This window comes from Myzus persicae, unplaced genomic scaffold, assembly GCF_001856785.1.
Source record: "Myzus persicae strain clone G006 unplaced genomic scaffold, MPER_G0061.0, whole genome shotgun sequence".
Lineage (NCBI taxonomy): Eukaryota > Metazoa > Arthropoda > Insecta > Hemiptera > Aphididae > Myzus > Myzus persicae.
In genome coordinates this window covers 525379-543071 of record NW_019104222.1, presented here as the reverse complement: position 1 = coordinate 543071, position 17693 = coordinate 525379, and the positions used below count along the sequence as shown (strand labels likewise).

Sequence of the window (17693 nt, the reverse complement as noted above, 5' to 3'; positions counted from 1 at the left end):
AAATAAAAATTACAAAATCCATTTTCATATTTATTTTAATATACAAGTTAAATATATACATTTTAATTAATCTTATACGAACTAAAAAAAAAAACGTAATACTACATTAAATATAGTTTTTTTTAAATTTGACCCTTAATTTTTTTTACTTATATGAGGAAGATTAGATATGACTATACTAGTTAGATTGGGAAAAAAATTAAGTGATTCCCATAGTATTCAGTAAAGTGGACAGCTACGATTGGGTACCTACTGTTCTGGCTGCTGTGACATCACAATATAATTATAAACTGCGTGCAAAATATTGGACAGCTTTTTTTTTTTTACTCAACCGTGACGGCTGTTGTGCACGTGAGGACGTTGTACGTTAAAAGAATGCTTTGATCAAACTACTGTATTTTTTTTTCCATAATATTTCAGTTGTCGTGCGCTAAAGCTGCAGTGTTCCCATAATATTATACCATCAACTCATTGAGCAATTACCACACCGGGTGGCGTAACCGATCCATCGATTGCTATTATTGCGTTGTAATTGAAGTACACGTATACGTCACATCTGTGTGGGAAAGTGTAATACAGATATACCTATTGTCACAGATATATACCTGTACGATTTGTCGAGCAGTAACGATAGGCTTGTGGTGTAGACCTAAGTACTGAACCTCATATTATGCATTATTAAAATACCCATGTTCTATATACCTACGTGTATATGTTATACTATACGTATAGGTACACACGCGGTCGTAACCATTTTAGGCACCTAAGGAATCATGTTTGTGTGTTATTGCAAGACTTACAATGCTCGCGGTTTTATGTTGCAGGTATAATAGGTAAACAATTAAAGTGTTTTTTTTTTTGTTTTTTTTGACCCGTGTTCAGTTAATCTTTGTTTAGTCGAATTTGGCGACAAGGCGACGAATATTTTAGCTATTCTTGCTATAAAAATTATAACTATAATATTTAAACACATCAATATGATAAAAAAAGCTATACTTACTTTTATTGAGAAATATGATGACCTTACATATGGCGTATTTACTATTTACTACGCGTGTTCAACTGTATAAAATATAGTTCGGTTTAACTGCGTAAGTGTTATAATACTTATAACTTCTATTACAAGTACCTACAACACATGTTGTATATTTTAATATAGATTTTGTGACACATCAATTATTTGTAGCAAGTTAAAAGGCATCTAAAATTTGAGTGATGTTATTACTTTATTTTACATATAAAATAAATAATCGATTGTAGTATAGGTTGGGGGCAGTTGCCTACTTGTTTTGACATACATGTTTTTCAAACACACTTATTCTCCTTATCAATATTTTTTCATGGATACATAGATTTTAGCGTTGGCACTGATAGCTTACGATTTGTTTATTATTTTATTGTTTGTTGGGTCTTTAACGGATTTCCTTTTTATAAAAAACTGATAAATGTGGTGATATTTTATTGGATTGTGTGACTGGTTAGGTTAGCTTATCACCCTACCAAATGCATAATATGCAATGATTGATATTTCGAAACATATGATATAGGTTTTTTTCTGAGATATGGTTTATATTATTACAGCTAGGTACCACACTACCACAGCAATGCGTGGCCTACAATCGATGCCATATTATATATTATTTATATTCCGCTGTTAAACATAAGGGTGACGTCTTATAGACTAAAGTAAATGTACTTGGCCTTATTACTAAGCATATTACTATTTATTCTACAGTAAGATTTAACAAGACATTGTAATTCAATCGTTTGACCAGACTTTGTCTAAGAAGGTGTAAAAAAAATGTGCACCTACCTCTGCACAAAAAGTAAACTAGGTATTATATTATTATACAATAATTTTGTTTTGTGTAATTAATATTATTTTTAGAGTTTCGGTTACAAAAAAAATAATTTTCTTACAGATTCTGCAGAAAATTTGAATGGTATTTTAGGATATATATAAGCCACTGAATACACCTTTCTGGCTCACTGCACTTCCTCGCATCTTCTTGCCACTTATGGCATCTGTTAATAAATTGTAGATATGAAATGATACATCGACAAGTCAATCATTGTATAACAAGGGTTATAATATAATATTTTGAATTAAAATTTATGTCACTCACTCATTTTTTTATGAATTAATTTTGATTTCTGTTAACTTATGGATGTATTGAGTTTTAATAGGTAGGTTCACGACTGTCAACTTACCAAGGCAAAAATGTTTTTCCTTTGTCATGCGTATTGCCAATGAGTACAAAACTAATTAGTAGACACTATCATAATAATAAACTCCAAATGATTTTTATTAGATATATTGTGAAAACAAAAAATGTATTGCGATGATTAAATACATATTGTATTGTTTACTATAATTTCGTACCATAACTTCAACCTTCGTTAGAAAAAAATGCTAGTTAGAATATTGCAACGATTTGTTTTTTACGACCTACCTAGTAATATTGTCTCTTATACTTTGAATTTGAATTTTTAGAATTTATTGTGATTTAATTTACCGATTTATTTTTAATTGTTTTGTTGTTTTTTATATTTTAAGCTAATAGAGGAATGTATTGGTTTTATAATAATTTTTTTTTTTTATATAGATACACCAAACATTTGGACAATCACCACCATGTAAATTGACAATCTTCATCAAACGTGATCACTATCCATCATGACACGTTATTGTAATTTGGGTATATACGCTGCGGCGTTAATACTTGCCCACCTGTGTTATCCAATTCAATCGGAAACTGAGCTCAAAGGATCTAATGTTTGTACCAGATTAGAGCTGTAAGTGCAATTTTATTTTAACCTATTGATCGTACCAGCTGTAGTCAAATTATTTTATCAGGGGGGAGGGAGTTTAATTTTTTGAACATGCACTATTTCATCATCGAGAATAAAATTTATAATTTATATTATTGTAAATATTGAAGAAAGATCGTGTCCCTCTCTCACCTTTTTTCTGTTATTATTTTATTTATAAGTTAGGAATCTTCTCACTATAAAGTCCCAATTGGCATTTACTATTGAATGAAGCCATTGATCTAAGTTGCTACTTTATTTTCATTTAGATAGATTTTTTTTGTTCGACCATTTTTGGATAAACCCACAAATTACTAACTTTAGAATATATTGTTTTATTTCAGTTTTACTATCGTAAAATTTAAATTGTTATTACGAAGATATGAAAGTTGAATTCTGAAAACCTTAACCATTGTTAAAATATATACCTTTTATCTTATGCTTGACTAAATAAATAAATGCATGGCTTTTCGTTTGAATTTTGATGGTTTTTTTTAAATTTAATTGATATGACAATTTTTTTTTAAGTTACTCATTACCTAACTATTATTAATAGCGTTGGATATTAATTTAAGTTCAAGTATAAAATAAATTAAATTAATCATTGTCGTATCGTTTTCATTAAATATTTATAATCTAAAATCGTTTGTTAATGCATAGGTAAAGTGCAATTATTTACATTTACATTTTTTAAATAGTATCCTATAATACTATATGTAACTGAGTAGTGGTCACAGACTCACAATTAACCGAGAAAAAATTATTTTTTTCTGTATGTGGTGATTTACCGTTGCATAGTATTCGTATTTACTATAATATTATACTAGGTATTATTCAGCTCAAAGGTGAGTGATTCCACTTTGTAGTACCTATGTGTCTCTTGAAACATTTTTGTTATCTATAGTGATTATCATTGGTTTTGAGATTTTCAAATGTTAATTTAATGAGCCTTATGTATGCATGTATGAATATACTAATAAAATGTTGTTGTTGTTTAAATGTGATATCATTTATTTAAATGTAAACATAATTAAATTATATAATATTATACACAAATATGATATCGTTATGTTTCTGTTGAACATTTTAATCTTCAAAAACAAACTAAATAATATAATACGTATATAATTTATGTCAATAAAATATATTGATAAATAATATATTATTAGATTTTAAACATGGTGGATATGTTCAATAAATATACTTATCAATTTGTATATGAACTTTTTCTGGACCCTAGTTATTCAATATTATGCACAATATAGTCGCGTTACTAAAAAAAAAAATAATAATATTGTTGTAAAATAACCTTTTTTCTCATAATCTTGTAATTTAATTAAATAATATGTTTTTATCTAATTAATAATTCGAAACTAATGTACAATAGTTATTATATTATTATATTTTTGTTGTAAATATGCGCATGTTTATAATAATATAAATAAAAAAACATGTGGCTATGAGACAAGTTCCCACAGTGCTGAAAGAGAAATGAAAGATGAATGTTAATTAATACCTCGATAGTGTGATGGTGATGCAATTATTATGAAAATATGTTAAGAAACGGAATGTGTAGGTACATAGTATTTTTAAAATTATGTCGTTCGTATGTGTATCATTTTAATAGAATTGTATTTTTTTTTTAATAAATCCTTTATTATAATATAATTACTTATACCTAGGTAGGATTCAGTTAATACATACATTACATTTTATTAGACGTTTATTTCAATAATTTATAAACGTACAACTTTCATTAATTTTTGGAACTTTTTGTTTAGGTATAATGTGACGGTTAATGTGACTGAAATGAAACCATACCAAGTACGAGAGTCTTATTTTTGCTTTACAGACTTTAAACTAAAATGTTCCAGATACCGAATTGTAATGAGATCGGTGGTTTCGCAGCAGGTAATTTGAAAAAAAAACACATTTGTACCCACCGCTTTTTATAATAGCAGCTCATTTTTAATACCTATCCTTTTTTACCTCACGTTTTTTATGGTTACTTAATATTTTACTTTTAATAGTAACGATAGGTATGCACTCTAATATTAATACAACTAATATAAGGTATAACACGGCTGATTAGTAAATAGTAACAACTAACAAGTACATATGTAGTTCTTGGTAAAAATACATCGTTTTTACAGGGTCGATAAACTACAATCGATTTTTGGTATAGTATAATTCAAAATATAGTCGATGCTTGGTGGATTTTTATTTTTAAGTTTCTTAAATCGATGATTTACTATTATAATATACATTTATATGCTTAAAATCTTTAAATATGCAAAATCATGTAAAGTTAGTCAAATATGTTACTTGTTTACATTTTTTTGTATTTAGATTGTATAATGTACTATGAAACGATTTTGTATCGAATCAGATTTGTAATATGCAGCTTTCTAAGAAATACGCAAATGCATAAAGTTCGAAGCCCTGGTTATTATTTAGTTTCTCATTAAAAAAATTTCAAGTTTTTTAAAAAAAAGTGTATTTATGTGATCAACTCCATCTCTGGAATACGTTTATTTTAAATGTACTTGTATATTAAATTGTAATGAAATTCAATTAATTAAAATTTGTAAATAATATGTTTACTAATATTATAAAATATATTGTAGTTGTGACACCATATAACTTTTTAAAAATCGATTAAAATCTTCTTAACTATTAATTAGTTATTCATTCTTGTTTTAATTCAATTCATTTTTGAAATTCCTTTAACGGAAATGTATGTAAGTATGTTCCTATTAAGTCCAACGCTCATTTGCTTAATCATTATAATTTTTAGACTTTAACATCTTCTGAACGTTTCAATGACTTAATTGGTATATATTTGCTTTACATTTCAAGTTATAATACACATTACTATTATATTAGGTTTGGTTATCTCATTTGAGCGTGTTACACTTAAAAACAATTTATAATGTTTAATCTCAATGGTTTATTAATTGTGTATTCTATCCGGGAATCTCATTAAAACAAATAGTAAAATAATTACATATTAAATTTCCAGGTCTTGGAAAAAAAGAAGCCCATTGAAGAATGCTGTGAAGGATTTGTTATATCACCAAATAAAACTAATTGCATTCCAGTCTGTCAGAACAACTGTGAACATGGTACTTGCATGTTTCCAAATATTTGTAAATGTGATGACAACTATGGAGGGCCTTATTGCAATAAAAGTAATAATCAATGATATTTAAAATACTATGATAAGAGTCTAAGTATAATTTATTTGTGTGTAAAGCATGTCCATCTGGGAAATTTGGCGAGTTTTGCACAGAGAAATGTCAGTGTGAAAATGGATCACCGTGTGATCCGTATGACGGTCAGTGCAAATGCTTAGCAGGTTGGACGGGAGTTGACTGTTCAGAAAAATGTTCGCCTCATAACTTTGGCGTTAACTGTGTTGAAGAATGCCCTTGTAAAAATGGTGCTATTTGTGATCCAGTAACTGGAAAATGTGACTGCCCCCCGGGATTCAGAGGTCCACTGTAAGTAATTGTTTCGAGGATTCGTGTTAGAACAAGCGGAAACAGCTTTATCACCGATGTTCTATGTTTTGAAAACTATTTTATAAATTCCAAATATAGGTGTGATCAGAGATGTCCATCAGGTCGTCACGGAGATGAGTGCCAAAGCGAATGCAAATGTCAGAATGCGGGTAGTTGTGATCCACAAACTGGTCATTGTTTGTGTTCCTCTGGATGGACGGTATGTAACATTTAAACAATTATTTTATGAGTCGCATTCTAAAATATCGTTTTAATCAAATATCCTTGATAACAATTAAATATCCAATGTTTTCCGTTTAAATTGTTCTTTTATTCGTCGTTAAGGTTTATTGATTATTATCTATTAGATTGTTAAATGTAATCAGACCGGAATAAAATCCATGATTATTTTATTGTGTCAAATAGGTAGATAAATAACATTGATCGTTTTTTCATACTTAATTTATAGCACGCCACATCGAGTTTCTCATAAGATTACTAAAGAAAACAATTGAAAATAAAACATATAAAAGTAAATAAACACTTATAAATTAATTTGTTTTTTATGTAATAATTTATAACTAAACAAAAACTATCAAAATCGAATCAACTTTATTTAATATTCATAAGTTTATTTTAAAAACTAATTTTAATTGAACAATAAAAAATAAGTGTAAGTAGTTCATTTTTATAAAGAAAATTTCTATTCGTCTTAATAGGTAATACATAAAATTGTTTAATAATAATTAATTAAATGAACTGTGTATAATATGTATGTTGAATACCGTTTAAACGTTTGAAGCTTAAAATATCCCCGGAAGAGATAATATTTTTTTACTAGTTAGTTATATTATTAACTACATCACAATAATACAAGTTTATTTTTAGGGAATGGTGTGTGGAGAAAAATGCGAGCCCGGAAAATGGGGAGTTAACTGCAGTAAGTCATGTGATTGTTTCAATGAAGGCTATTGCCATCATATTACTGGACAATGTCAATGTATGCCTGGATATTATGGCGAAAAAGTAATGTACATTTCTTTTTTTAAGTCAAATATTAAATAATAATTTTTACGTTTTGGTTTAGTGCAAAGATATTTGTCCGGAAGGAATGTATGGTCCAAATTGTTTGAAAAATTGTACTTGTCCGGAAAATTCGTATTGTGAACCAAAAAATGGAAAATGTATATGCGAAAAAGGTTGGAAAGGGGAAAAATGTTCCAAACGCATATGTCCAGATGGTCTTTATGGAGAAAGATGTGACAAAATATGTCAATGCGTTGTTGAAAATACCAATTCGTAAGTAAAAATTTTAAATATTTGTGAGTGTATCGTAACTTATTATTCTTAGCTATTTAAACTTAAAATACTCTTAAATAAGTAAAGTTGAACGGTTCTGTTTTTTTGCGTTTGAAATACCACGTTGTTTTTTGTGTCAAAAATAACTAACCGTTTTTTGGTTAAAAACAAATTTTATAACTTTGATTTTAGGTGTCATCCGTGGAAAGGAACCTGTGAGTGTGTAGCTGGTTGGGATGGTCCTACGTGCTCTAGAACATGTCCACTGTATACTTATGGCGAAAGGTGTCGAAGAAAATGCGACTGTCACAACAACGCGCAATGTTTGGCTAATAACGGCACATGCATATGCGGTCCTGGTATGAAATTAAGTCAATAATTCTCGAACATTATGGTCCCTAGTACATAAATAATAATATAATATGTTTATTAATCTTTTTTAATCTGATAATATTTAGACTACAGCTTACAATTTGATAAATTACGTTTTCATACTTCATCTCTATAAATTAGTTTTGTAATGTAAATTGAATGAATAAAAATGAAATTGAGTACTTAATATTAATTTTACAATGCATTTGTTAAAATGCTATAATATGCACACTCGTTTAAATGATGAATTATTGAACGTACCTACGTACATAATATTATGTTCTCATTTGAGTTAGATAATAATCTAATTGTTATTTTTAGGTTATCGTGGATTCTCGTGTAACGTAACCTGTCCCGAAGGTACGTATGGCGAGAACTGTAACAACCACTGTCAATGCAACAATGGAGCCAAGTGTTCTCCTGAATCTGGTATGTGTTTATGTCCTCCTGGGTGGAGAGGACAGCAATGTGATTTGCCGTGTGAAAAGTCATTTTACGGTGAAAATTGTAAAAATGAATGTCAATGTAAAAACGATGCAGCGTGTAGTCCCATTGACGGTAAATACTAAATACTTAAATACCTACCTAGTCATAGTACTACATGAGAAATATTTTTTGTTTTATACCAAAAATATAAATATTGAACATATCGTTACTCGTGATGTTACTCATATTTTAATATTAATACAATTATTTGTATTGGGACTAAACATATTTTTTTATTGCTTACTGGTAACATGCGTCATAACTGTTTATTTATCTGCACGTGTTAGATATGATATGTGAGAATTAGTGAATTTAAATTTGAAGTGGTTTTGCGAAAAAAATAATATGGAAGGACTCGAATCTGATATTTTTAGCATGCCCTAATAAAATAATAATCTACAAGTTTTTGAGTGTGTGTTTGTATAATAGGATGGCTTCAGGCAATGGCACTAATCATTATATAATTAAATTTTACAGCGAGAATATTGTCGAATGTCGTATGTATTTTATCAATATAATTGGCTCGTCCAAAAAAGCCTTATAGTTATTGGTTTTGTAAGGCTATTATTAGTTCTTTACAAACAGCGTATTGTCTTTAGGTCAATATAAAAAGCTCCAAAAGTGAAGCACCTACATATTTTGTATACTGAGATTGATGATTGGTAATCGGTCAAAGATACCACTTTTTGTAAATTTAAATTTCTAATAGGAAAGTTTGAAATTACAATGGAAAAATAGTTTATAATTTACCAGATATTATACATTCACATATCGTATTTGTATAATATTACAGCTGTACAACTGAAAAATGTATATGACCCCGAATATTAAAATCGACCTAGTGAGTATAATAATAAACATCCCGTTGATAGATATGTTTATTAATTGAGTTGTTAAACTATTATGACGAATTTGCTCTGCTATACTTCCATTATGGAAGTTCTCACGCTAGACGTACCTATAAATGCAAAAATAATTAAAAGTTTGTTTTTATATTGGTAGTATATTATTGTTTTAGCCAGTAGCCACATTACATATTTAATGTTCAGAATTTTCGTAATAAATAAATTATTTATTTATTTAGTTGAGTGTTTGTCAAATTATGATGTCAATGGTATTTATAAATTACAATAAAATGTCAATTACGTAAAAAAATGTCACTATTTCAAGCATTATTATATCGATACGTATGTACCGTATATACGTAGATAATGAGCTGTTCGGAAGTATTTTATGGCCGTAAATTGTTTGTGCTTCACTATCCTTCATATCCTTCGATTTTGGTATATGATACCGTTTGAGCATCATCCGTATTCTATACGTTCAATTATCATATGTGATGTGCATATCATCATATTTAACAATAGAACTGGCAGAAATTAAGAGTACCCAATAGCAAAAATTGTTTACTAACTTTCAGCTTAAAATTTGACGCCTGTAATTGTATTCAATTTTCGAACATTGAGTATTTATAATTTATTTTTAAAAATAGAAAATTATGTAACCTACAATCAGATAAAACATACTTTAGTGTGCGGGTGACTCAAAACCACAACTATTCCACACATTTTTATCGCAATATGTATATCATGTATTTTAATTATGACTGCCTATTATTTGTAATTTTTAAGTGAAACCTAAATTTTGTATTAAAAGTTATTTTAATGTGTGATGTATAACTTATGTTCTTTTAAAAATGTGTGTACTATGTTATTGTTGCATATTATGTAAATGCGCAAACGATGTATGGTTTGACGCAGGTCATGACGTTGCGCTAACGATGACCGGCCGGCCATTTTATATCTCAATTCTCCATGTATGCTCAATATTTGCTAATATTTAAAGAAGATAAATATTTTTGTTGATTTTGACGTTCGATAATTCTTAACAGCTTTATTAATTATTTTATAATGCGATAATAATAGATATACTTTATATCACATGGACTTTACTCTATTAGTACTAGTAATCATTTTTCCATTTATTCATAATTATAAATATGTAATACGTAAACGTGAACTCGTGAACATAATATTTATTATAATGTAACAGTTAAACACGTGTATCGAAAACTAAGAAACACATAGAAAGTGCTAGACCGAAGTACTGTTCCAGATGCTTATGTGTTGATAGAAAAAAGTGGGTGGCATATTTTTACATGACTCTTAAAAAATACTTATTTGTTGTAGTCAAGTCATTTAATCTCAACGTAATTCGAAGTATAGTTTAAATTTGAGTTTTTAAATGTATTTATTTTTGCTTAACCTGAAGATTTGATATGTTTTGGGTTCTTAAGAAACGTGTGACATATATATTAAAATATTTTTGGGATGGTTTTTTATCTTGCTCTGTCAATTGTTTTTTTTTCTTTCAGTAGTTTATGAGTGGCATATTTGTAGTGGGTTTGAAAAAATATTCTGAGGTGACTATACGATTTCGGTGTAAAATGGTTTTTAAAAATAAATTTGAATTTTTTGTACGGGTGTGGCTTTTGTGTACTTTTGATGACTTTAATTGCCTAGCTATAATAAATCACAACCATATATTATTTTAACTGTTGTATTTAATCGATCGTATATTGTTTCAGGCACTTGCACTTGCCAACCGGGTTTTACGGGCGATAACTGCAACTCGGCTTGTCCACCTGAGACTTATGGCAGAGACTGTAAGCAGACTTGTGAGTGCAACTGGGAAAACACGGCGTCGTGCAACCCGGTGACTGGTGAATGCAAATGCATCGAAGGCTGGAACGGTAAACGACGTCATACCTATTGCATTAGACGCTTATTTACAACTGAAATGCATAACAATATAATTTCGCGGCCGTGTCGATAGTACCGCACAATTTTATTCTTGTGGGGCCGCGTGTTATATACATATAACTGCATGCCCATTGTGCATTTGTACGAGTTTAGGCTTATTGTCTAATTAATTGTTTTCGCGTTTTCAGGTGTACGTTGCGAGACGCTCTGCCCTCGCGGCACTTACGGCGAGGACTGTCAGAACGAGTGCGACTGTCATAACGACAGTTCGTGTGACCAGAAGACGGCCAAGTGCACGTGCACTCGCGGCTGGGAAGGGCCTAAGTGCGATCTGCCGTGCAAACCGAACAAGTACGGTTTCGGGTGCAGAGAGGAGTGTCCGGAAAGACATTCCGATGGTAGGTCGTTTTTTCTGTCTATAATCTATTTTATGCTACTATATTAGTATATTAACATTATTACCTATAGATAATATATTTTTACAGGGTTTGGGCTTATATAATTAAATGCCTTTTTTTAATGATTATAGAAATAAATATCTAATAAATTAATAATATACGAAATGTATCTCATTTAATCTATCTATGTTATAATTTTGCCTCTTTTAAAATAAATGCAATACTTACATTTTTTAATTGATTTATTTTACATACGTCATAAATAATATAAAATGTACATTTGCATTAAGTATCATCATAAAATAGTAGATGAATATTTGAAATCCTCGCTATACTTCATTTAGTAGTGCTTACTTTGTACTTCTACAGCCATACTAATGTTTCACTTTCCGTTTTCACAGACAACTTGTCATGCGACCACGTGACCGGAAAGTTTGAATGCCGACCTGGTTACATCGGGCCGATATGCCAGCACGCTTGTCCAGCCAAGTCTTATGGCCGGGGATGTCTGAAGAAGTGCGACTGCGAATACGGTGATTGCCATCACGTCACCGGTAAGGATGACTTCTATTGCTGGTTTAAGGGGCGTGTGAAAGTAAATTGTTCACATTTTTTCTTATTTTTCTTCAGGCGCCTGCCATTGTTATCCGGGCTGGACCGGCTCCAACTGCACGAAAGTGTGTCCGCACGGCACGTACGGTATCAATTGTGGACTCCCATGTAAGTGTCAAAACGGCGGTTCTTGCCGTGCCATCGATGGAGTTTGCCATTGTAAACCAGGATTTACCGGACCTTCATGTTCCGAAGGTCAGTAAACTTTATTTTATTGTCCCGATTCAAACCGATAAGCTGAGAAATGCTGAGCTCTTTTATACGCTCTTGCAACTGTCGTTAAGCATTAAAAAACTGACAAATTCTCTACGATTTTACAGTTTGTCCTGATCAATATTATGGCGATCATTGCATGTCTACGTGCAACTGTCCCAGTGAAAAGTTTATCTGTCATGCCGTCGATGGTTGTGTATGTAGACACGGATACACAGGTACATCTACAACATCTTATCTACATACAATAAATACATCTCGGTTCATTGTATATACTATTAATATCTAGTTTTTAAAGATATTTATTGTGTATTGTACCTATCTACAAATTTTATTTTATGATTTACTTTAAGTGCATTTTTGTAGATTAGGTATAATATATTATATTATAAAATCATTGGATATGCTTAAACTGTATCAGCTATTATAGGCACAATTCTTCAATATTATTGTCATACCTAATCTATTTGTGCATTTTAAATTATTGTTGTTATTTTTCAATCTAATTCTCTACTCGATTAAATAATTCATTGGTTTTTTTTATAATACCTACTAATAAAATAATTTGAAGCCTAATTCATTAATAAATATCTCACATCTTAACAAAATATGTACCCCGAACTCATAACTCATAAGCGTAGTGGGTGTACTGAGCCTTCCACCTAGTTTGAATATTAGTCCCACTCCCAGAATAGCTATTTTTGTCTATTTCGTTTAGATGAATTGAGCATATTATATTGAACTTATAGCGTAAGATGTGTGCGTGCATGAAAAGTACTCGTATTAGACAAAATGTTTTTGAGGGTGATTTCTGACAGAAAATTTGATCCAATAAGTACTATTTATAAGTCAAAATTGAAAATTTCCAGCTCTACTTACCCAGGTATCTTATGAATCAGAGAAAAGAATTGAGGATAACGTCAATTTTCACTCAGGACCAGTTTTCACTTTGACAAAATAGATATAATTTTTTTTTGTGCATCTAACTCACAAACAAATACCTGAAGCTACTTGAGATTTAAAAAAAATGTCTTGATCCGTATTGAGCTATAGTAGACTGTTATTTAGTTTTTCTTCTTTAAATGTCGATGAAAATGTTGTTACCCTCAAAAAGTTTTTAAATATATTACAAGGTTTCTCATTAGTTGTTATTATAGCAATTTGCAAATACTTAAGATACATAGCCACAATTTTTTTTGAATGTTACTAACATAAATCGTTGGAAGCTAGGTGTAGGTGGCAGAGCACCCCATGAAATGGTTTGTTGAAAATTTATAGTGGAACTTCAGAGCCCTTCCAATATATTTTATTAACTTAAGGCTATGCATTTAGGTATTCTTTATAGTTTCAACTTTTAACTATGAGTATATTCGTAAATGTAATATAATTTTGATACTATGGAATTATTAATACCTAACTTTAAAAAAAAATGAAATTCTATTTTCAACAAATATTACAACTTACTAAATAGGTACCTATTTAAATATTGTCAGTTGTAAATTGTAAGACAAAAATTATAGGTGCTTACATTTATTGTTTTTAACTTGATTTTTAAAAATAATATTGAATTCTTATTGCTTTACAGTTAATGTAAAAGTTTTACATTTAATGTTTTATTGTAATAAATTGGATACTTTTTAAAATTACAAAATATGATCTAGGTGAGAACTGTGATGAGCCTTTAACTGACCGACGAGTTGGTACATTAGAAACTGAAAAGAGCTCTTCAGGAGCTTTTGCTGGGATGTTTGTTGCTATTTTGGTAATAGCTGCATTTATCATGTTGTTCTTATACTACCGTAATCGTGTTGCCGGTCTCAAAAATGTCATACATGCACATGTCCAATATGGAGCTGATCCACTTACCTTAAATCAAGGTAAATATATTTTTATTGTAGTATATAAATATAGATAGGTAATTAATAAATAATATATATATATATGAATGAATGACAATAATTGTGTTCTGTGGGCTACTCTGTAGCTTTTATGTATTATTTTTAATGATCTTGACTCTTGCGCCATGCTTAAGTTAAAAATATATTTTGTAATATTAAGTGTTTTATTTTTAAATTTGTTAATACTCTTAAAGCATAAATAATAAGTAAATACAAATATATTTTATAATTGATAATATATGAATATTTCATCCAACTGAATAAAATTACTATTTGATTATTTTTATATGATTTTTTATATAATTTCAGATCGATTCCATTTTGACAATCCTGTATATTCTTTTGGACAGACTAGTACAACAGTAGGAATGGTTAGTGAACACCAAACATTGAACAACTGTCAAATTAAAAATAATTTGTGTAAGCCTAATAATTTGGTGAAAGCTGGTTGCTCGTCATCATTGATGGATGACAGTGATAGTTATGGTATGCCATCAACTAGTGCTTCATCTTTCAAAAATATGGAAGCTGATTTGAACAATCCAAACATATATCACAGTCTAGATGATTTGAAATCAGAAAATCTGTATGATGAAATTGAAGATAAAAAATTAGCAGCAGCGGGTAAGACATATATATTGAATCCAAAATATAATAACTTATTCATTATTATATAACTGAATGTCATAGGTAACATCTTAATAGCTCATCAAAATAATAAAATGTGTTAAATTTTCTTTTTAACTGTTGACATTTCTGTTCAATTATAATTTTCACATTATTATTCAAATTATTTCTGAAATATTAACGGATAATGATTTTTGAGTGTTTTTTATTAGTTAATATGTTTACATTAATTTAAAATATTTGTAAATACTATTTGTATCCTAATGGCCTATCTCTCTTAGTTTTATCAATAAAAATCAATTTTAAATATTTGTTATATAGAACAAGAATACGACCATTTGGACTATCAGCGACCCAATGGTACATGGAAGCCTCATTATCAACGGATGTCGACAAGTTTAAAGGCTGAAAGTAAAAAGAATTTAAATGTCGAATAAAAAAAATTATAATATAAGACTTACCGAATTGTTCATGAAGTCCTATGTAACTGTCTTCAGACAATACTATTTGACTTTAGTTATCAACATTAATCTCTTCTTTTTTTTATTTATATATTTTTATTGCTTTTTATTTACCTACATTTTATTTAAATAGTACCTAATCATATATTATTATACGAAATAATTTGTTTTCTACCAAATTGATATATTTTATTATCGAGGCGCTCTGTGATATTTTATTAATATACTTGCGTAGTCCATTATTGATAGACTTCTGAAATTTGTCTTTATGACTGAAAATAAATAAATATTACTAAACATAATTTTATGTTAAAGCTAGGAAAAAATTTCCATAAATATAATTGTATAATATTATTTTAGAGTGTTATATTAAACATCTCACATTGTAAACATTATTACTATTATTTTTTTCATGTGTAATTAAAAGAATAATTCATATAATCTTACATTATGTATGTACTATCTACAATAATTTTTACTTTATTTCTTTTTTACTTAGATATTTTATTAAGGAGTTCATATTTTATTTGTTTGTGATTAATGATTAATATAGGTCATGTGTTGAGTTTGACCTATTTATATTTTGTTATGTTAAAAGTAATTGATTTTATTTAAACATTTACTATAATTGTACCTAAATATTTAATGAATAAACGTGCATTTATCTTAATTATGATTTTTTATAAAATGTAAATCATAAGAACTGTGTAATAGTAATATAGGAATGTGGGTTGCCATACGTCCTGGTTTGACTTGTATATAGTGTCCCGTTGTCCCAATGATGTATTCCAGAATCAAACTTCAATCATTCATGTTAATATTTTGTCTTTTACTCTTTTTCTTAACATTTCTAGCAAACAAATAATAATTTATTGTTTTGATAAATGATTATACAATCAGGTTAATTATTTCATTGACTGACAATATCTATTTTACAGTTATTTGTCCGTCCTGGTGCCGGCAATAATATTACTGAATACTGATGAATATGCTCATTGTTTTCCTGTTTCCCACTATGTTTTTTTTTTTATTGCATCGATAATTAATAATTTATTTGGTTACCTACTCATTCTGATTTGCGATGTTGAGTTAGTTTTTGACTTACAAACATAAGTTGTAGAGTGCTGACCATAGCGATTGGTATTTTGGTTACAAAAAAATTGTGTATTATTACTGGTGAGGTTGATCAAGGAAGAGTTGAACGATTTTGCCACGCAAAATAATACAAACAATGTTTATTCCTGTTTAATTAAAATAAAATATGGAAACCATATACCTATTAATATTATAATTAAGTTTTAAATCAGCGAATGAAGCTTCTACCAATAATAATACAACCAAAATAACACCCTCATCTCTTAAGGATTCAATCAGATGCGCCTTAGATAGGAGCAATAAAGCACACCAGTTTCTATGGGACCAAGAATTCAACAATAAATATCACCAAATCCAGACATTTTTAGGACTGCAAATCCGTATCTTCCATCATGCCATCATGTACAAAACAAGAATAAACAATAAAGTCACAACGTTTTGTATAAAGATTATAACTACACAAACATCACTCTCGTACAAAAAAAACCAACCTGTACAATTGAATTTAAATATTATACAAATATAGGTGCTATTATTATTATTATTTGTGTTACTTAATTACCTTTATATTATTATTATGAATGTATAAATTATAACATAAAATATTAAATGTAAGTTTCCCGGCTAATGACTTCATTGATCTACAATGCACTTTACCAACCCTATCCTTATTTTCAATTTTTTTTTATGGTTCAAACGATGGTATAATAAGTGTTTACGGGAAACTATTATTTTAGAAGTTATAGCCGTTTTAAATTTCCTTTTATATGGTAAATGCTAGTAGTTTAGATAGGGGTACTCATTCATTTTTGTAGTTTTTTATCCAACTCTAGGTCCGGACTCTTCTATAGGAACATAATATAATGTTTGTGCAGCGTTTATACCGTTTATAACCCTTCCCTAATGGTCATTATACTAGTACACTTGGTAAACGACTAACGAGTCTTTTGTTGAAAATATATAATATACATGTTAACGATTTTTTAGTCACTAAATCTATAACAATAATTCTTATTTACTGATTTATCAATTATTGATCTATACGCTTGACAATACGATAACGTTGTTTTTGTGTTCACATAAATGTTTTCATTAAAAAAAAAAAAAAAAACACGAAAAGGGTTAAAATAATTTTTGAATGAAACGAGTATTGTAT

At 29.0% G+C, this 17693-nt stretch overlaps 1 protein-coding gene across 1 annotated transcript in view; it reads left to right on the top strand.

The window, feature by feature from the left end:
* The window catches only part of LOC111040162 (protein draper-like), a 31734-nt gene extending 16005 nt beyond the window's left edge, over positions 1–15729 (top strand). Inside the window, exons 2-18 of the mRNA XM_022323930.1 lie at positions 2607–2796; positions 4593–4722; positions 5834–6002; positions 6068–6314; positions 6414–6534; positions 7203–7340; positions 7402–7613; positions 7806–7972; positions 8307–8543; positions 11059–11223; positions 11422–11631; positions 12033–12185; positions 12262–12438; positions 12564–12674; positions 14118–14333; positions 14664–14978; positions 15303–15729. Of these exons, the coding sequence (XP_022179622.1) occupies positions 2678–2796; positions 4593–4722; positions 5834–6002; positions 6068–6314; positions 6414–6534; positions 7203–7340; positions 7402–7613; positions 7806–7972; positions 8307–8543; positions 11059–11223; positions 11422–11631; positions 12033–12185; positions 12262–12438; positions 12564–12674; positions 14118–14333; positions 14664–14978; positions 15303–15418 (3003 nt within the window). The 5' untranslated portion in view covers positions 2607–2677 and the 3' untranslated portion in view covers positions 15419–15729. The remainder of the gene's footprint in view (positions 1–2606; positions 2797–4592; positions 4723–5833; positions 6003–6067; positions 6315–6413; positions 6535–7202; positions 7341–7401; positions 7614–7805; positions 7973–8306; positions 8544–11058; positions 11224–11421; positions 11632–12032; positions 12186–12261; positions 12439–12563; positions 12675–14117; positions 14334–14663; positions 14979–15302) is intronic.
* The last annotated feature ends 1964 nt before the right edge of the window (positions 15730–17693 follow it).